General features: G+C 35.1%; 2 protein-coding genes across 5 annotated transcripts in view; both read right to left on the bottom strand.

Annotated features, from left to right (window-relative positions):
* tmc4 (transmembrane channel-like 4) overlaps positions 1–6,222 on the bottom strand; it is a 40,168-nt gene extending 33,946 nt beyond the window's left edge. Inside the window, exons 1-3 of the mRNA XM_072913070.1 lie at positions 5,695–6,222; positions 3,830–3,875; positions 1,346–1,520 (exon numbers count right to left, since the gene is read on the bottom strand). Coding sequence (XP_072769171.1) covers positions 1,346–1,520; positions 3,830–3,875; positions 5,695–6,084 — 611 coding nt within the window. The 5' untranslated portion in view covers positions 6,085–6,222. The remainder of the gene's footprint in view (positions 1–1,345; positions 1,521–3,829; positions 3,876–5,694) is intronic.
* Positions 6,223–13,123: 6,901 nt separating this feature from the next.
* The window catches only part of mboat7 (membrane bound O-acyltransferase domain containing 7), a 35,540-nt gene continuing 26,268 nt past the window's right edge, over positions 13,124–22,395 (bottom strand). For 3 of the 4 annotated variants that reach the window (XM_061957837.2, XM_061957845.2, XM_061957853.2), the window contains exons 8-9: positions 21,073–21,249; positions 13,124–15,176 (exon numbers count right to left, since the gene is read on the bottom strand). In XM_061957837.2, the coding sequence (XP_061813821.2) occupies positions 14,825–15,176; positions 21,073–21,249 (529 nt within the window). In that variant the 3' untranslated portion in view covers positions 13,124–14,824. The remainder of the gene's footprint in view (positions 15,177–21,072; positions 21,250–22,395) is intronic. The other variant, XR_012050396.1, reaches the window with a different exon arrangement.

The following is a 22,395-nucleotide window of genomic DNA, read 5'->3' as shown; positions in this document are numbered from 1 at the left end:
ATTAATATAACAATAATTATAATAAAGATGATATTGACAATGATACTAATTATAACAATGATAATAATGGCAAACATAATAATGATAGTAATATTAACAATAATGATAATAACAATAACTCTAATAAGAATAATAAGAATAATGATAATGATACTAATGATGAATAATGATGACAATAATAATGATAAAAAATATAATAGTCGTATTAATAATAATGATAATTATTATAATGATAATAGATCATTCTAATAATAATGATAATATTGATAATGACACTAATTATAATAAATAATGGTAATAATAATAATGGTAATAGATCATTCTAATAATAATGATAATATTGATAATGATACTAATTATAATGAATAATGGTAATAATAACAATGGTAATAAACATAATAGTAATATTAATAATAATGATAATTATTATAATTATTATTATAATGGTGATTTTGATAATGATACTAAATGTAATACACAATGGTAAAAACAATGATAATAAACATAATAGTAATATTAATAATGATAATTATTACAATAATGTTAATAAATAATTATAATAATAATGATAATATTGACAATGATACTAATTATAACAATGATAATAATGGCAAACATAATAATGATAGTAATATTAACAATAATGATAATAACAATAACTCTAATAATAATAATAATAATAATGATAATGATACTAATGATGAATCATGATGACAATAATAATGATAAAAAATATAATAGTCATATTAATAATAATGATAATTATTATAATGATAATAGATAATTCTAATGATAATGATACAAATTATAATAAATAATGGTAATAAATATACTAGTAATATTAATAATAATGATAATTATTATAATTATTATTATAATGGTGATTTTGATTATACTAATTGTTATAAATAATGGTAATAATAATGATAATAAACATAATAGTAATATTATTAATAATGATAATTATTATAATAATTATTATAATAATAATGGTGATTTTGATAATGATACTAAATGTAATACATAATGGTAATAACAATGATAATAAACATAATAGTAATATTAATAATGATAATTATTACAATAATGTTAATAAATAATTATAATAATAATGATAATATTGACAATGATACTAATTATAATAAATGATAATAATAATGATAAAGATCATCCATCCATCCATTTTCTACCGTTTGTCCCTTGTAGGGTTGCGGGGGTGCTGGAGCCTATACCAGCTGCATTAAAACAAATAATTATAATAAAGATAATATTGATAATGATACTACTTATACGAAATAATGATAATAATAATAAATGAATAATGTAGAGATGAAAAGTTTCTGACCTGACAGATCGTTTGAGTGCCAGAGGAAGAGGAAGTGTGCGCAGGTCATGACAGCCGCCATCTTCATCCTCCTCTTCATCAGCTGCACCCCAGCTGCACTCTGGGTAATTCTGCTCACATGACGCGTGTCGTAACCATAGCGACCGCTGGCCGCCATCGCTGACATCAGCTGACCCTGCGAGCACACATTCACATTTAGTTTCATGTTGCACATCATCACACGATTTAGTTTCATGTTCCACATCCTCACACAATTATCATCACATTTAGTTTCATGTTCCACATTGTGATATTTAGTTTGATGTTGCACTTTATCAAGCAATGTTTCACATCATCACGCAATTATCATCACATGTAGTTTCATGTTCCACATCATGATATTATTTAGTTTAATGTTCCACATCATCATGCAATTATCATCAGATTTAGTTTGATGTTCCACATCATGATATTTAGTTTGATGTTTCACATCATCACACAATTATCATCAGATTTACTTTGATATTCCACGACACCACACAATTATCATATTTAGTTTGATGTTCCACATCATCACACAATTATCATATTATTTAGTTTGATGTTCCACATCATCACACAATTATCATATTATTTAGTTTGATGTTCCACATCATCACACAATTATCATCACATTTACTTTAATCTTCCACATCATCATATGATTTAGTTTCATGTTCCACATCATCACATGATTTAGTTTGATGTTCCACATCATCACACAATTATCATCACATTTAGTTTCATGTTCCACATCATAATATGATTTAGTTTCATGTTCCACATCATCATATGATTTAGTTTCATGTTCCACATCATCACATGATTTAGTTTCATGTTCCACATCACACAATTATCATCACATTTAGTTTAATGTTCCACATCATGATATGATTTAGTTTCATGTTGCACATCATCATATGATTTACTTATATGTTCCACATGTTCCACATCATCACACAATTATCATATTTAGTTTCATGTTCCACATCATATTATTTAGTTTGATGTTCCACATCATCACGCAATTATCATATTTAGTTTGATGTTCCACATCATGCAATTATCATCAGATTTACTTTGATATTCCGCATCATCACACAATTATCATATTTAGTTTGCTGTTCCACATCATCACACAATTATCATATGATTTAGTTTGATGTTCCACATCATCACACAATTATCATATTTAGTTTGATGTTAACAACATCACACAATTATCATATTTAGTTTTATGTTCAACATTACAAAATAATCATATTTAGTTTGATGTTCACAACATTACAGTATAATCATATTTAGTTTGATGTTCAACAACATTAAGTTAAAGTTAAAGTACCAATGATTATCAAACATGAGACAATAATCATATTTAGTTTGATGTTCAACAACATGACACAATAATAATATTTAGTTTGATGTTCAACAACATGACACAATAATCATACTTAGTTTGATGTTCAACAACATGACACAATAATCATATTTAGTTTCATGTTCAACAACATGACACAATAATCATATTTAGTTTCATGTTCAACAACATGACACAATAATCATATTTAGTTTCATGTTCAACAACATAACACAATAATCATATTTAGTTTCATGTTCAACAACATGACACAATAATCATATTTAGTTTGATGTTCAACAACATGACACAATAATCATATTTAGTTTGATGTTCAACGTGACACAATAATCATATTTAGTTTCATGTTCAACAACATGACACAATAATCATATTTAGTTTCATGTTCAACAACATAACACAATAATCATATTTAGTTTCATGTTCAACAACATGACACAATAATCATATTTAGTTTGATGTTCAACAACATGACACAATAATCATACTTAGTTTGATGTTCAACAACATGACACAATAATAATATTTAGTTTGATGTTCAACAACATGACACAATAATCATATTTAGTTTCATGTTCAACAACATGACACAATAATCATATTTAGTTTGATGTTCAACAACATGACACAATAATCATACATAGTTTGATGTTCAACAACATGACACAATAATAATATTTAGTTTGATGTTCAACAACATGACACAATAATCATATTTAGTTTCATGTTCAACAACATGACACAATAATCATACTTAGTTTGATGTTCAACAACATGACACAAAAATCATATTTAGTTTGATGTTAAACAACATGACACAATAATCATATTTAGTTTCATGTTCAACAACATAACACAATAATCATATTTAGTTTCATGTTCAACAACATGACACAATAATCATATTTAGTTTGATGTTCAACAACATGACACAATAATCATATTTAGTTTCATGTTCAACAGCATGACACAATAATCATATTTAGTTTCATGTTCAACAACATGACACAATAAATATATTTAGTTTCATGTTCCATGTTAATATGTAATAATGTTTAGCGGTGAAAACAAGTAAAAAAAGGACTCACCTTCCTGGTATTGTTTCGTGTGTTGGTCCATGGAGACGCGCTTCACCTTATCAGAAGACACAACATATAACAGCAGGTGTGGACTTTACTCTCTCACTTCCTGCTCTCATTAACCCTTTCTGTGCCATCACCACACCTCCATTCATATTATCTTATACTATCTTATATCATATTATCCCAGCTCATATTATATTATCTCATATTTTACATCATACTTTATATTATCTGATATTTTCTCATACTATATTATCCAATATTACATTTTCTCATATTATATGTTCTCATATTATATCATCTTATATCCTGATATTATCTCATATTGTATCATCTCATGTTATATTATATTATCTCATATTATTTTATATTATATTATCTCATTTTACATTATCTCACGTAAGACTTTTAACATTTAAATCTTCATAACAGCTCACTTGTATCAATATTATATTATATTACTATATATCAATATTATATTATTACTATATACCAATACTATATTACTATGTATCAATATTATATTATATTACTATAAACCTATATTATATTATATTATTACTATATACCAATATTATATTATATTATATTATTACTATATACCAATATTATATTATATTATATTATTACTATATACCAATATTATATTACTATATACCAATATTAGATTATATTACTATATACCAATATTAGATTATATTATTACTATACATCAATATTATATTATATTACTATGTACCCACAGTATATTATATTATATTATTATTATATACCAATATTATATTATACCTATACACCAATATTATATTATATTATATTACTACATACCAATATTATATTATATTATTACTATGCATCAATATTATATTATATTACTATATACCTATATATTATATTATTACTATATACCAATATTATATTATATTATTACTATATATCAATATTATATTATATTATTACTATATACCAATATTATATTACACTACTATATATCAATATTATAACTATATACCAATATTATATTCATGTTAGAGTTTATAAAACTATTAGAAACACTTCTCATGCTCTCAAAACTCTCCAAAATTTTCATTTTTTAAACATAAAACTTCAATGGCTACTCAAATATCAGTGTACTCTGTAGTACTTTTAGGTCAATGCACTTTCTAATCAATGTATTTTCAAATTATAGTACTTTCACACCAATATACTTTTAAATAATGCACTTTAAAATAATCAGTACTTTCCAATCAAAGTATTTTGAAAGCAATGTACTTTGAAATCAATGTATTTTCAAGTCTATGTACTTTCAAATCAAAGTACTTTCCAACTGAATATTTTTAAATATTTAAAGACAAATGAGCACAAAATAAATCAAATATTTGCTTTTAATTAAAGTACCCACCACCAAGTCCTCCCTCCGCCCTCCCGTGACTCCTGAACTTGTTTTTTTTTTGTGGTATTCTGGGCACATCTGGAATCTGTCTTTAAGGGGGGATTCTGTCATGATCCGTGACCCGGATCATGTTTTGTTTAGTCATGTTCTGTTAGTTTTGGACTCTCTCAGTTCCTGTTTTGTGCACTCCTGGGTTTGTTTTGGTAACTATGGGTACTGATTGGTTTTTGACTGCCTCTGGTTAGTGTTCGGCACACTCACCTGCTGCCGGGCACTAATCAGACAGCTGTTTATTCACGTTGCTCGCCACACTCTCTCTGTATGCAACATTCACGTAGGGTTATTTCTGGTTTCTATGTTTCTTGATTCCTGTACTAAGTTTGTACCTTAGCTTCACGTGCGATCGGCACGCAGCCCTTTGGTTTGCTTCCTGTTTTTTTGTATGTTATGATTTACGAAGATGAAATCATATTCCTACCTTCACGCTTTCATCCGGAGTTGTCCGTCTGCATCCTGAAAGAACGACCCCGCAGTAAGATGCCACCACCACGTGACAGAACGAAGCCAGCAGCCATTTCTTTCGCAACGAGCTCCGAGGAGGCGGACGCAGGTACGTGGAGGGTGTTGAGAGCGATGGAGGCGGAGACGCTCCGCTATTCCCCCGTGGAACTCGAAGAGATGGTGTGGAGCCCTGGTGGTTCGCTGGTGCCCATCCACTCCCTTTGGCCCGAGGACATCGCCACACCGCAGTACCGGACGCGTCGGCGAAGACGGACGCCATCAGAGAAGGCTTCGGCTCGCCGTCAGGACTCGCTAATCCCGCAAACTCCTCCCCCGGACAGAAGCAGGTCACAAGCAGCCCAGTCATTCTTGCCGCCGATGTTTGGTAATCCCCAAACACTTCACCGACTGAGCTATGAGCCAGATGGTCATCGGCACCAATGACATCACTCCGCTGTCGCCCTCTGTTGTCGTCACCCCGCCCACTGGGAATGAAGTCAGAGACCAAGACATTTTTTCGCTCACCAGGTCTGTCCCTGTCATCCAAGACTCAAGCTCCGCCCCCAAGGACTCTATCCCCGCCCACATCACAGACTTTTTCCTCCTATCCTCCCCACACAATCTCAGGTGGGGGGTATCCGCTTCCTAAGGGGGGGGCTAGGGCTGATAGCTGGGCTAGTGGGGAGGCACAGCTGCGCCTGACCAAGTGGAAACCTCCTGCTCGACCACCACCACCTGTTCTTCGGCGTGCCAAGCCACAACTTACAGCCAGGCAACATCCGCCAAGGTTACGGCTAACCTCAGCCCAGGTGGGCCTGAAGACGCCATCCTCTCTGTCACCTGTCCCTGCTCCAAGGTTAGCACCTGCTCCAAGGCTAGCACCTATACCTGCTCCAAGGCTAGCACCTGCACCTGCTCCAAGGCTAGCACCCGTTCCTGCTCCACGGCTAGCACCCGTTCCTGCTCCACGGCTCGTCCTTGCGCCAGCACCACGGCAGTCTCCTTCGCCTACCGCTCAAGCTGCAGAGGTGCCTTCGTCTTCGGCAGGCCTTCCCATGGCGCCGCCTCCGTCTTCCTCGTCTCCGGCGGGCCGTCCCACGGCGCCGCCCTCATCTCCAGCGTCGTCGCCATCGCAACCTCCGGCTGGCCTGCAGCACAAGCGGCCATCTGGCGCCCGCACGCGGTGCCCTCAGTGGCCAATTAATGGACATCATTGGCGCAGACAGCAGCGACTCACTCGACTTGGTCCTAGAACTCAAAGGCTGCTGAGGTTTTGGCGTCACTCGCGTCCACCTTCTCAACGGCCACAGACGTGGCCGTTCCGTGGTCGCCCGCCTCGCCTGCTGCAGCGGCGTTCCACTCGCCTCCGCCACTTGACTTGTCCTCGGTGGATTCGGGGACACTTGGCCTGTCGACCCACCACCAAGTCCTCCCTCCGCCCTCCCGTGACTCTTGAACTTGTTTTTTTTTTGTGGTATTCTGGGGACATCTGGAATCTGTCCTTAAGGGGGGGAGGGTGTTGTCATGATCCGTGACCCGGATCATGTTTGTTTAGTCATGTTCTGTTAGTTTTGGACTCTCTCAGTTCCTGTTTTGTGCATAATTAAAAGTTAATATAGTAAGTTATAATATACCATGTGTATAAATATAGTGTGCGTATTAATATAGTGTGTGTAAAAATATACAGTGTGTGTATAAATATACGGTATGTATAAATATATGGTGTGTGTGTATAAATATACAGTGTGTGTATAAATACACAATGTGTGTATAAATATACGGTATGTGTATAAATATACAATGTGTGTATAAATATACGGTGTGTATAAATATATGGTGTGTGTGTATAAATATATGGTGTGTGTGTATAAATATACAGTGTGTGTATAAATATACAGTATATATTATTACAGTATATACAGTACGTGATGATATAAACATGCTGAAGTATTTACAGAAAACGACATTCTCTCGTCATGAATGTCAGCGTCCTCTGTAGTGGACGTTTCTTTGCTATTTCTTTTGTCAGACTTCAAGATTTCAAAATAAAAGAACCATTTGATGTCAAATACAACTAAATGTCCACTGCAGTGGACGCTGGCTTTTAGAAGGTCAAATGTCAATGCAAGGATCTTCTCATTTTCATGTGTTCATGCAACTAAAGTCATTACATCACAAACATTACATTTAATTTCCTGTCCCTCAACTCCATATGGTCTGGAGTTATTCCTGGGTTGGTCTGGAGTTATTCCTGGGTTGGTCTGGAGTTATTCCTGGGTTGGTCTGGTATAATTCCTGGGATGGTCTGGTGTTATTTATGAGGGATCGTTGGGGACTTTATTCAGAATGAGTGTATGTGGGAGAAAACATTTCAGTAGTGCGTATGAGAGGATTTTAGTAGTGTGAGTGAGAGGATTTCAGTCGTGTATATTAGAGTGTGAGAGACGATTTCAGTAGTGTGTATAAGAGAAAAACATTTCAGTAGTGTGTGAGAGAAAAACATCTCAGTAGTGCATATGAGAGGATTTCAGTAATATGTGTAAGAGGATTTCAGGAGTGTGTGTAAGAGGATTTAAGGAGTGTGTGTAAGAGGACTTAAGGAGTGTGTTTGAGAGGATTTGAGTAGTGTATGAGAGGATTTCAGTAGTGTGTGTGAGAGAGTATTTCAGTAGTGTGTGAGAGGATTTCAGTAGTGTGTGTGAGAGACAAACAATTCAGTAGTGTGTGAGAGAGGATTTCAGTAGTGTGTGTGAGAAAAACAATTCAGTAGTGTGTGAGAGAGGATTTCAGTAGTGTGTGTGAGAGAAACAATTCAGTAGTGTGAGAGAGGATTTCAGTAATGTGTGTGAGAGAAACAATTCAGTAGTGTGTGAGAGAGGATTTCAGTAGTGTGTATGAAATTCAGTAGTTTGCGTGAGAGTATTTCAGTAGTGTGTGTGAAAGTATTTCAGTAGTGTGTGTGAAAGTATTTCAGTAGTGTGTGTGAGAGTATTTCAGTACTGTGTGTGAGAATTCAGTAGTGTGTGAGAGAGTATTTCAGTAGTGTGTGAAAGAAAAACAATTCAGTCGAGTGTGAGAGTATTCGAGTAGTGTGTGTGTGTGTGTGTGTGTGTGTGTGTGAGTGAGTGAGTGAGTGAGTGAGTGAGTGAGTGAGTGAGTGAGTGAGTATTACAGTCGTGTGTGCGTTAGAAGCAATACAATAGTGTGTGAGAGAGGATTTCAGTAGTGTGTGAAAGAAAAACAATTCAGTAGTGTGTGAGAGAGAAAAACAATTCAGTCGTGTGTGTGAGAGTATTTCAGTAGTGTGTATAAGAGACAATTCAGTAGTGTGAGAGAGTATTTCAGTAGTGTGTGTGAGAGTATTTCAGTAGTGTGCGAGAGAAAAACAATTCAGTAGTGTGTGAGAGTATTTCAGTAGTGTGTGAGAGAAAAACAATTCAGTAGTTTGTGAGAGTATTTCAGTAGTGTGTGAGAGAGTATTTCAGTAGTGTGTGAGAGAGTATTTCAGTAGTGTGTGAGAAAAACAATTCAGTAGTGTGTGAGAGTATTTCAGTAGTGTGTGAGAGTATTTCAGTAGTGTGTGAGAGAAAAACAATTCAGTAGTGTGTGAGAGTATTTCAGTAAAGTGTGAGAGAGAAAAAATTCAGTAGTGTGTGAGAGAGAGAAAAAAATTCAGTAGTGTGTGAGAGAGGATTTCAGTAGTGTGTATAAGAGACAATTCAGTAGTGTGAGAGAGTATTTCAGTAGTGTGTGTGAGAGTATTTCAGTAGTGTGCGAGAGAAAAACAATTCAGTAGTGTGTGAGAGTATTTCAGTAGTGTGTGAGAGAAAAACAATTCAGTAGTGTGTGAGAGAAACAATTCAGTAGTGTGTGAGAGTATTTCAGTAGTGTGTGAGAGAGTATTTCAGTAGTGTGTGAGAAAAACAATTCAGTAGTGTGTGAGAGTATTTCAGTAGTGTGAGAGAAAAACAATTCAGTAGTGTGAGAGTATTTCAGTAGTGTGTGAGAGAAAAACAATTCAGTAGTGTGTGAGAGTATTTCAGTAGTGTGTGAGAGAAAAACAATTCAGTAGTGTGTGTGAGGATATTTTAGTAGTGTGTGAGAGTATTTCAGTAGTGTGTGAGAGAGAGAAAATTCAGTAGTGTGTGAGAGTATTTCAGTAGTGTGAGAGAAAAACAATTCAGTAGTGTGTGAGAGAAAAACAATTCAGTAGTGTGTGAGAGTATTTCAGTAGTGTGTGTGAGGATATTTTAGTAGTGTGTGAGAGTATTTCAGTAGTGTGTGAGGGAGTATTTCATCAGTGTAGGTTAAGAGGTAATACTGAATAATGTTGCTGACAGACCCTCATACTACTGAAACACTCTCACTCACACACACACACACACACACACACACACACACACACACACACACACACACACACACACACACACACACACACACACACACACACACACACACACACACACACACACACACACACACACACACACACCTTTCATTCACCTCATTTGACTTTTTCTTGACCTTCTTTTAAGTGATTGGATTGAATAAAAGTTAGCACCATGAAAGCATCAATCCAAGCATTTTGCTAATTGCATTCATTAATTAACGTCTGCAGCTCTAATCATCTACAACGTGTCTTGCAGCCGCACTGATCCAGGTGTCCACAGCATCGATACCAAGGTGACTTTTGTATTATTTGCCATGACATATTTCTACATAATGTCCCTCAGACACGTGCAAAAGAAGAGAGCATGTTGTGAAATGTAAGAAAGTGCTTTATGGTTGCTAGGCAACAGCTTTGCATTGTAGGAAAGAAAAGTGTCAAACAAAAGACACAAACACTTGACAACTGCTGATCATCACTTTAGGACAACAATGAAGGAACTTTCCACCCAATCAGTGCCATTGAAATGTTGCAACTTTCAAAATAAAACGTCATTTTTTTTCCAACTTGCATCGGTTCATAAAGTGGTGTGCAAGATCTCGAAGGTGTTAGCACAACAATATAGCATTTATGACACTCATCACGCCGTCAAATGTTGGACTTTCAAAATAAAACACTGTCAAAAACAACGCAGGTAACAGGACTGTGCTGGGATTCAAACCCTCAGTCGTCATTGAAATATGGCACATATGCAAAAAATGTCAACTTTTATTCTTGTAAACGATGCAACTTCCTGTGGACCATGTGACATATTTCACATGAGTGGAAACCAGGAACACCACTTAAGTGTCAATTTTAACTCCAGAATTACTACCAACAAGTAGAACTTGCTACATGACACATGCTAACTTTTGAAGCCAATTTACAGCCATAGTCATATAACTTGCTACGCTACATATGCTAACTTTTAGCGTACTAATACTAACATGCTAACTTTTTTGCTCATTTTGCCGCCGTACTCCTCAGTCACTTTGCTACTTGACACATGCTAAGCTAACATAAGCGTGCTAACTTTTTTTTTAGCCAATTTTGCAGCCGTACACCATGCTAATATAACTTGGTATGTTACATATGCTAACTTTTAGCATACTTATGTTAACATACTAACTTTTTTGCCGTCCTACGCCTCAGTCGTATAACTTGCTACTTAACACATACTAACTGTTAGCATGCTAACTTTTTTCCGCCAACTTTGCCACCGTACACCAAAGTCATATAACTTGGTGAATGACACATGCTAACTTTTCACATCAATTTTACAGCCGTACACTTCAGTCATGTAACTTACATATGCTAACTTTCAGCATACTTATATTAACATGCAAACTTTTTTTTTGTGTGCCAATTTTGCCGCCAAAAACCTCAGCCATATATCTTGCTACTTAACACATGCTAACTGTTAGCATGCTAACATTAGCACGTAGCTTCTTTTTTTTTTTTAGCTGATTTTGTCTTTGTACACCTCAGTCATATATATATAATTTGGTATTTGACAAATGCTAACTGTGCTAACTTTTTTTTGGGCCCATTTTGCAGCCGTACACCTTGGTCATAAAACTTGGTACGTTACATATGCTAACTTTTAGCATACTTATATTAACATACTAACTTTTTTGCCGTCCTACGCTTCAGTCGTATACCTTGCTACTCAACACATACTAACTGTTAGCATGCTAACTTTTTCCCCGCCAACTTTGTTGGTGAATGACACATGCTAACTTTTCAAATCAATTTTACAGCCGTACACTTCAGTCATGTAACTTACATATGCTAACTTTCAGCATACTAATATTAACATACAAACTTTTTTTGTTGTTGCCAATTTTGCCGCCAAAAACTCAGCCATATATCTTGCTACTTAACACATGCTAACTGTTAGCATGCTAACATTAGCACGTCGCTTCTTTTTTTTTTTAGCTGATTTTTCCTTTGTACACCTCAGTCATATATATATAATTTGGTATTTGACAAATGCTAACTGTGCTAACTTTTTTTTTTGGCCCATTTTGCAGCCATACACCTTGGTCATAAAACTTGGTACGTTACATATGCTAACTTTTAGCATACTTATATTAACATACTAACTTTTTTGCCGTCCTACGCTTTAGTCGTATACCTTGCTACTTAACACATACTAACTGTTAGCATGCTAACTTTTTTCCCGCCAACTTTGTTGGTGAATGACACATGCTAACTTTTCAAATCAATTTTACAGCCGTACACTTCAGTCATGTAACTTACATATGCTAACTTTCAGCATACTAATATTAACATACAAACTTTTTTTTGTTGTTGCCAATTTTGCCGCCAAAAACTCAGCCATATATCTTGCTACTTAACACATGCTAACTGTTAGCATGCTAACATTAGCACGTCGCTTCTTTTTTTTTTTTGCTGATTTTTCCTTTGTACACCTCAGTCATATATATATAATTTGGTATTTGACAAATGCTAACTGTGCTAACTTTTTTTTTTGGCCCATTTTGCAGCCGTACACCTTGGTCATAAAACTTGGTACGTTACATATGCTAACTTTTAGCATACTTATATTAACATACTAACTTTCTTGCCGTCCTACGCTTCAGTAGTATACCTTGCTACTTAACACATACTAACTGTTAGCATGCTAACTTTTTTCCCGCCAACTTTGTTGGTGAATGACACATGCTAACTTTTCAAATCAATTTTACAGCCGTACACTTCAGTCATGTAACTTACATATGCTAACTTTCAGCATACTAATATTAACATACAAACTTTTTTTTGTTGTTGCCAATTTTGCCGCCAAAAACTCAGCCATATATCTTGCTACTTAACACATGCTAACTGTTAGCATGCTAACTTTAGCACGTCGCTTCTTTTTTTTTTTTAGCTGATTTTGCCTTCGTACACCTCAGTCATATATATAATTTGGTATTTGACAAATGCTAACTGTGCTAACTTTTTTTTTGGCCCATTTTGCAGCCATACACCTTGGTCATAACACTTGGTACGTTACATATGCTAACTTTTAGCATACTTATATTAACATACTAACTTTTTTGTCGTCCTACGCTTCAGTCGTATAACTCGCTACTTAACACATACTAACTGTTAGCATGCTAACATTGGCGTGCTAACTTTTTTTTTTGCTGATTTTGCCGCTGTACACCTCAGTCATATATATATATTTGACAAATGCTAACTCTACTAACTTTTTTTGGGCCAATTTTGCCGCTGTACTTCTCAGAGTCATTCAACCTGATACTTGGTGCATGCCAACTGTTAGCATGCTAACATTTTTTTTTTTTGCCAATTTTGCTGCCGTACAACTTAGTCATCTAACTTGGTACACGACACATGCTAACTTTTTAAGCCAATTTACAGCCATACACTTCAGTCATATAACTTATGAACTTTTAGCATACTCATGCTAACTTTTTTGCAAATTTAGCCGCCGTACCCCTCAGTCATATACCTTGCTACTTGACACATGCTAACATTAGCGCGCAAACTTTTTCTTTTTTTCTTTTGGCAATTTTGCAGCCGTAAACCTCAGCCATATATCTTGCTACTTAACACATACTCACTGTTAGCATGCTAAAATTAGCGTGCTAACTCTTTTTTTTTTTAGCTGATTTTGCCGTTGTACACCTCAGTCAGATATATCATTTGGTGTTTGACAAATGCTAACTCTGCTAACTTTTTTTGTTTGGGGCCAATTTTTCCGCTGTACTCCTCAGAGACATAGGACCTGATATTTGGCGCATGCCAACTGTTAGAATGCCAAAATTGTATTACTATTTTTTGCCAATTTTGCTGCCGTACAACTTAGTCATCTAACTTGGTACACGACACATGCTAACTTTTTAAGCCAATTTACAGCCATACACTTCAGTCATATAACTTGTTAACTTTTAGCATACTCATGCTAACTTTTTTTGGGCCAATTTTGCCGCCGTACCCCTCAGTCATATACCTTGCTACTTGACACATGCTAACATTAGCGTGCTAACTTATTTTTTTTTTGGCAATTTTGCAGCCGCAAACCTCAGCCATACATCTTGCTACTTAACACATACTAACTGTTAGCATGCTAACTTTCTTTTAGCTGATTTTGCCGTTGTACACTTCAGTCATATATATCATTTGGTATTTGACAAATGCTAACTCTAATAACTTTTTTTGAGCCAATTTTGCCGCCGTACCCCAGTCATATACCTTGCTACGTGACACATGCTAACATTAGCGTGCTAACGTTTTTGTTTTTTTGCGGCAATTTTGCAGCCGTAAACCTCAGCCATATATCTAGCTACTTAACACATAACTGTTAGCATGCTAAAATTAGCATGCTAACTCTTTTTAGCTGTTTTTGCCATTGTACACCTCAGTCATATATATCATTTCATATGTGACAAATGCTAACTGTGCTAACTTTTTTTTTTTTAGTCCATTTAGCCGCTGTGCACCTTGGTCATAAAACTTGGTAAATGCTAAATGTTATCATGCTAACATTGTGAAGCTGCTAAATGGAAGTCTAAATATTGTGTTGCACATCAATCAAAGAGAATGTTGAATAAATGGCACTGCTCGGGTGGAATGGCGTGTAAAAAAGCACAGAAATAGTCAAAGTCAACATTTGGAGTAAAAATGTTCATCTGAGCTTGATGAAGAAAAGTCAGTGGGTTTTGAGGCGAGGGTCTGGGTTCCTACCTGGCTTGAGGGCGGAGCCCAGCAGGATGCAGGCCAGGGCCAGCAGGTGCATGATGAAGTAGATGGAGGACCAGTACTGCAGCGTGTCAGAGGCCTGCAGCAGCACGAAGCCCATGCACATGTAGTCGTAGGCCCGCATCTTCAGGAACCAGTGCACCCGGTCAAAGAGGGCCTGGCCTGCAGGACCCAGGCGCACTCGGACCGAGGTCTCCATGGCCGACTCTGCGGCGATGCACAGCGGGATGGTGAGGAAGGACAGGTAGTAGCCGGCGTGGAGGCCGTGCCAGTAGGCACTGATGAACATGGTCCATGCAGCCCTGAGGGAAAATCTCCTTTATTATTCACACCGCCATACATACACCCATTTACTTGTGGTGGACCCCTACATGGTCCATGCAGCCTTGAGGGAAAATCTCCTTTATTATTCACACTGCCATACATACACCCATTTACTTCTGGTGGACCCCTACATGGTCCATGCAGCCCTGAGGGAAAATCTCCTTTATTATTCACACCGCCATACATACACTCATTTACTTGTGGTGGACCCCTGCATGGTCCATGCAGCCCTGAGGGAAGATCTCCTTTATTCATATAAATATTTGCTGCGGCCCGCCACATATATATTTAGGCCACAACAAATACATATTAATTTGTAAATACATTTAGACCACATAAATACAAATACTTATTGGCGGTGGCCCGCTACTAATAAATCAATGCTGCCATAAATACATATATTTATTGTGTATATATATACTGTATATTTAGACCTCCATAACACATATTTGGTGCCACATGTACCGCTATATTTAGACAGGAATTCCTGTTTTTATCTAACTTTTTTAGTGCAATGACTCCTTTTACATTTTTCAACCCATTTCAATACATCCATCCATCCATCCATTTTCTACCGCTTGTCCCGTACATATACACATTTAAATACATACTATGCAAATAAAAAAAGGCTTGTTGTGAAAAATGAGTTGGAATTTCACAATAAAAACTTTTGGCAGTATCATAATAAAAGTTGTCATTTTACTCAACGCAAGTCAAAATGTGACAAGAAAAACTGAACATTTGTGCAATATTATGATAAAAGTTGGAATTTTACTCAATAACAGTCACAATTTTACAAGAAAAGCTCAATTTTGACAATTTTTAAAAAAAAGAGTCATAATTTTACTCGACAAAAGTCACAATTTTATAAGAAAACTTTAAAATGTTGGCAATATAATAATAATCTGAATTTTACTCTGCAAAATGATGACAAAAGTCATAATTTTACTCAAAAAATGTCACTATTTTACAAGAACAACAACAAAATTGGCAATAGTGTGATAAAAGTCAGAATTTTAAATGACAAATGTCATCACTTTGCATTAAAAAGTCATAAGTTTACATAAAAAAAGTCATAATTTTACGAGAAAATATAGTAGTGTGTGTGAGAGAAACAATTCAGTAGTGTGTGAGAGAGGATTTCAGTAGTGTGTATGAAATAAAAACAATTCAGTAGTGTGTGAGAGTATTTCAGTAGTGTGTGAGAGAAAAACAATTCAGTAGTTTGCGTGAGAGTATTTCAGTAGTGTGTGTGAAAGTATTTCAGTAGTGTGTGTGAGAGTATTTCAGTACTGTGTGTGAGAATTCAGTAGTGTGTGAGAGAGTATTTCAGTTGTGTGTGAAAGAAAAACAATTCAGTCGAGTGTGAGAGTTTTCGAGTAATGTGTGTGTGTGTGTGTGTGTGTGTGTGTGTGTGTGTTCGTGTGTGTGAGTGAGTGAGTGAATGAGTATTACAGTCGTGTGTGCGTGAGAAACAATACAATAGTGTGTGAGAGAGGATTTCAGTAGTGTGTGAAAGAAAAACAATTCAGTAGTGTGTGAGAGGGGATTTCAGTAGTGTGTGTGAGAGGAAAAAAAATTCAGTAGTGTGTGAGAGAGGATTTCAGTAATGTGTGTGAGAGAAAAACAATTAAGTAGTGTGTGTGAAAGAAAAACAATTCAGTCGTGTGTGTGAGAGTATTTCAGTAGTGTGTATAAGAGACAATTCAGTAGTGTGAGAGAGTATTTCAGTAGTGTGTGTGAGAGTATTTCAGTAGTGTGTGAGAGAAAAACAATTCAGTAGTGTGTGAGAGAAACAATTCAGTAGTGTGTGAGAGTATTTCAGTAGTGTGTGAGAGAGTATTTCAGTAGTGTGTGAGAGAGTATTTCAGTAGTGTGTGAGAAAAACAATTCAGTAGTGTGTGAGTGTATTTCAGTAGTGTGTGAGTGTATTTCAGTAGTGTGTGAGAGAAAAACAATTCAGTAGTGTGTGAGAATATTTCAGTAGTGTGTGAGAGAAAAACAATTCAGTAGTGTGTGAGAGTATTTCAGTAGTGTGTGAGAGAGAAACAATTCAGTAGTGTGTGAGAGTATTTCAGTAGTGTGTGAGAGAGTATTTCAGTAGTGTGTGAGAGAGTATTTCAGTAGTGTGTGAGAAAAACAATTCAGTAGTGTGTGAGAGTATTTCAGTAGTGTGTGAGAGAAAAACAATTCAGTAGTGTGTGAGAATATTTCAGTAGTGTGTGAGAGTATTTCAGTAGTGTGTGTGAGGATATTTTAGTAGTGTGTGAGAATATTTCAGTAGTGTGTGAGAGAAAAACAATTCAGTAGTGTGTGAGAGTATTTCAGTAGTGTGTGTGAGGATATTTTAGTAGTGTGTGAGAGTATTTCAGTAGTGTGTGAGAGAAAACCAATTTAGTAGTGTGTGAGAGTATTTCAGTAGTGTGTGAGAAAAAAACAATGTAGTAGTGTGTGATAGTATTTCAGTAGTGTGTGAGAGAAAAACAATGTAGTAGTGTGTGATAGTATTTCAGTAGTGTGTGAAAGTATTTCAGTAGTGTGTGAGAGTATTTCAGTAGTGTGTGAGAGAAAAACAATTCAATGCATAATAAATCAATGCTGCCATAAATACATATATTTATTGTGTATATATATACTGTATATTTAGATCTCCATAACACATATTTGGTGCCACATGTATATTTAGACAGGTATTCCTGTTTTTATCTAACCTTTTTTAGTGCAATGACTCCTTTTACATTTTTCAACCCATTTCAATACATCCATCCATCCATCCATTTTCTACCGCTTGTCCCGTACATATACACATTTAAATACATTATATGCAAATAAAAAAAGGCTTGTTGTGAAAAATGAGTTGGAATTTCACAATAAAAACTTTTGGCAGTATCATAATAAAAGTTGTCATTTTACTCAACGCAAGTCAAAATGTGACAAGAAAAAGTGAACATTTGTGCAATATTATGATAAAAGTTGGAATTTTACTCAATAACAGTCACAATTTTACAAGAAAAGCTCAATTTTTACAATTTTAAAAAAAAAGAGTCATAATTTTACTCGACAAAAGTCACAATTTTATAAGAAAACTTTAAAATGTTGGCAATATAATAATAATAATCAGAATTTTACTCTGCAAAATGATGACAAAAGTCATCATTTTACTCAAAAAATTTCACTATTTTACAAGAACAACAACAAAATTGGCAATATTGTGATAAAAGTCAGAATTTTATATGACAAATGTCATCACTTTGCATTAAAAAGTCATAATTTTACATAAAAAAAGTCGTAATTTTACGAGAAAATATTGCAATATTACAGAATCAGAAAGAATATGAGAAATTGTTCCCAATTTTATGAGAAAAAAGTCGACACATAGTGAATTTTACTCAATAACAGTCGCAATTTTACAAGAAAAGCTCAAAATTTGGACAATTTTTTTGAAAAGAGTCGTAATTTTACTCGACAAAAGTCACAATTTTATAAGAAAACTTAAGAATGTTGGCAATATTATAATAATAATCGGAACAAAATGATGACAAAAGTCATCATTTTACTCCAAAAATGTCACTATTTTACAAGAACAAAAAAAAATTGGCAATATTGTGATAAAAGTCAGAATTGTATATGACAAATGTCATCACTTTGCATTAAAAAGTCATAATTTTACATAAAAAAGTCGTAATTTTACGAGAAAATATTGCAATATTACAGAATCAGAAAGAATATGAGAAATTGTTCCCAATTTTATGAGAAAAAAGTCGACACATTGTGAATTTTACTCAATAACAGTCGCAATTTTACAAGAAAAGCTCAAAATTTGGACAATTTTTTTTAAAAGAGTCGTAATTTTACTCGACAAAAGTCACAATTTTATAAGAAAACATAAAAATGTTGGCAATATTATAATAACAATCGGAACAAAATGATGAGAAAAGTCATCATTTTACGCCAAAAATGTCACTATTTTACAAGAACAAAAAAAAAAATAGCAATATTGTGATAAAAGTCAGAATTTTATATGACAAATGTCATCACTTTGCATTAAAAAGTCATAATTTTACATAAAAAAAGTCGTAATTTTACGAGAAAATATTGCAATATTACAGAATCAGAAAGAATATGAGAAATTGTTCCCAATTTTATGAGAAAAAAGTCGACACATTGTGAATTTTACTCAATAACAGTCGCAATTTTACAAGAAAAGCTCAAAATTTGGACAATTTTTTTGAAAAGAGTCGACAAGTCACAATTATATAAGAAAACTTAAGAATGTTGGCAATATTATAATAATAATCGGAACAAAATGATGACAAAAGTCATCATTTTACTCCAAAAATGTCACTATTTTACAAGAACAAAAAAAAATTGGCACTATTGTGATAAAAGTCAGAATTTTATATGACAAATGTCATCACTTTGCATTAAAAAGTCATAATTTTACATAAAAAAAGTCGCAATTTTACGAGAAAATATTGCAATATTACAGAATCAGAAAGAATATGAGAAATTGTTCCCAATTTTATGAGAAAAAAGTCGACACATTGTGAATTTTACTCAATAACAGTCGCAAATTTACAAGAAAAGCTCAAAATTTGGAAAACATTTTTTAAAAGAGTCGTAATTTTACTCGACAAAAGTCACAATTTTATAAGAAAACATAAAAATGTTGGCAATATTATAATAACAATCGGAACAAAATGATGAGAAAAGTCATAATTTTACTCCAAAAATGTCACTATTTTACAAGAACAACAAAAAAAAATGGCACTATTTTGATAAAAGTCAGAATTTTATATGACAAATGTCACCATTTTGCATTAAAAAATCATAATTTTACGAGAAAATATTGCAATATTACAGAAACAGAAAGAATATGAGAAATTGTTCCCAATTTTATAAGAAAAAAGTCGACACATTGTGAGAAAAAGACTGCTTTAAGTTCATTTTTTGTTGTTGTTGAATTTTTTGGTTGTAATTAGTTTTTAATCTTATCAAGTTATTACAGTATGTCTCTATATACATATTTACTTCATTTTTTTTAATGAATTTTGGCCAAAGGGGGCGCATTTCAATTTCTTACACACACTTGTTGTTTCATATGTTGACCAGAGGGGGAGCACTTTTAAAAGGCGACACACAGTCAATTTGAAAAATCCCTCCTTTTTGGGACCACCCTCATGTTGATAGATATCACCACCAGGGGGTGCAAATGAGATCTCTATTTTGTGTTTTTTGTAACGTGCTTAAGTCTGATGACAAAGGAGTCAGGGACCACAGATGGCCCCTGTGCCGCACTTTGGACAACCCAGCTGTAGAAGCTAACTGTTAATGGCCACTATAGTCTTAGTAGCGTAGTGTATTTGTTCATCCTATGCTCACATATGGCTTGTCTTACGTCAACACAGGAAGTGGTCAAATCAGATGTTCACCTGGCGGGGATGAATAGGGAAGTCCTTCTTTAGCTGCCATCTTGTTTTATCATATATTGCTGCCTTTGCACCTGTCAATCTTTACTTTTGTATGCACATTAAACCAACAAAAAGATCCTGACTTTGGAGCAATGTTCACGGACTCTAGTATTTGGCTCTCTATTAGATGCAATGTTATTGGGACCATGATTTATGTCATCACTTGTTCACACCTACTCATATGGAAGATACTTTTCCTTCCTTTCCACACACACACACACACACACACACACACACACACACACACACACACACACACACACACACACACACACACACACACACACACACACACACACACACACGTACACACACGTACACACACACACACACACACACACACACACACACACGCACACACACAATGCGTTGGTAGCGGCATCCGAGGAAGGCGGGGCCTCACCTGAGCGTGTAGGAGCTGAAGGGTGCGTTGGGGTAGATGTAGTGATGCAGCCACCACTGCACCGTCATGTTCCAGTAGCGCAGGCCGTGCCGCACCTTCACACAGAAGTCCGTGTTGTAGCAGTCGATGTTCTGGATGGTTTTAAAGTCGTACTTTTCCTCTTCGGACGCGTTGGAGCTGAAAGGAGAAGGCGTACGTACATGTTTGTACTCGGGTTGTACGGTATACCGGTACTAGTACAGTACTGAGATACTAATGAATCATATTCTGTACTATACCGCCTCTAAAAAGTACCGGCCCCCCCCCCCCCCCCCCCCCGTCGTCGTCATGACATTGCTGCTTTTACGAGCATGTTCGGCAGTGCGCACACACAGAGTACTTACAAGCAGACACAGTGTGTAGACAGAAAAGGGAGAATGGCAGTGTTTTAGCTACTTCTAAGTCACTAATCCTGGCCTCCATGGCGACAAAGTATGTTTCTTACAAGTATCATTATCACCGGAGGACGAGGAATATCTAAACATGCTTCACTACACACTAGCCCACCGGCGTCACAATGTAAACAAACACCATGGGTGGATCTACACCTGACATCCACTGTAATGATACCAAGTACATGCACGTATCTAGTCGATACTACTATGATTACATCGATATTTTTTTAACATCACAAAATCTTTTTTTGTTTTTAAAAATGTATGTTATGTTTATAAACCCAGGAAATACATCCCACTTCTAAGATAGCGGCAAGTAATAAAATGCGCTGTTTTTAGGTGTAAACGTATAAAATTAGCTGAACAGCTAGGATAAAATGCTAATATAAGAGACGAGCTAGGATCAAACGTCAGCATGCTAATATAAGAGACGTTAGCATACTTCCAAGATGGCGCCAAGTATTACGAAACACCATTTTTAGGTTAAAACCTATAAAGTTAGCTACAAATATAGCAATAAACTTTAGCATGATGACATAGGACAAGTTAACGTCAATTTAAATTATGTGTGGGGCTTGGACATTTTTTTTTTTTATAATATGCACAAAATTGAGCGAACAGGCGGTTATGTGGGACCATAGGGCTGTGATTTTTTGGTTTAGGTTTAAGTTTTTAGGTTTAAACAAACAAAATGAGTTAATCTAGCACGAAACATTAGCATGTTAGCGTTAGCATGTTAAGAGTATGACAAGTTAGCTTAATTGTTAAGATAGCGCCAAGTAATAAAATGCGCTGTTTTTAGGTGTAAACAAACAAAATGAGTTAAGTTAGCACGAAACATTAGCATGTTAGCGTTAGCATGTTAAGAGTATGACAAGTTAACTTACTT

This window comes from Nerophis lumbriciformis, linkage group LG04 (assembly GCF_033978685.3).
Source record: "Nerophis lumbriciformis linkage group LG04, RoL_Nlum_v2.1, whole genome shotgun sequence".
NCBI lineage: Eukaryota > Metazoa > Chordata > Actinopteri > Syngnathiformes > Syngnathidae > Nerophis > Nerophis lumbriciformis.
The sequence above is the reverse complement of the archived record's forward strand: the minus strand, read 5'-3'. Positions and strand labels throughout refer to the sequence as shown.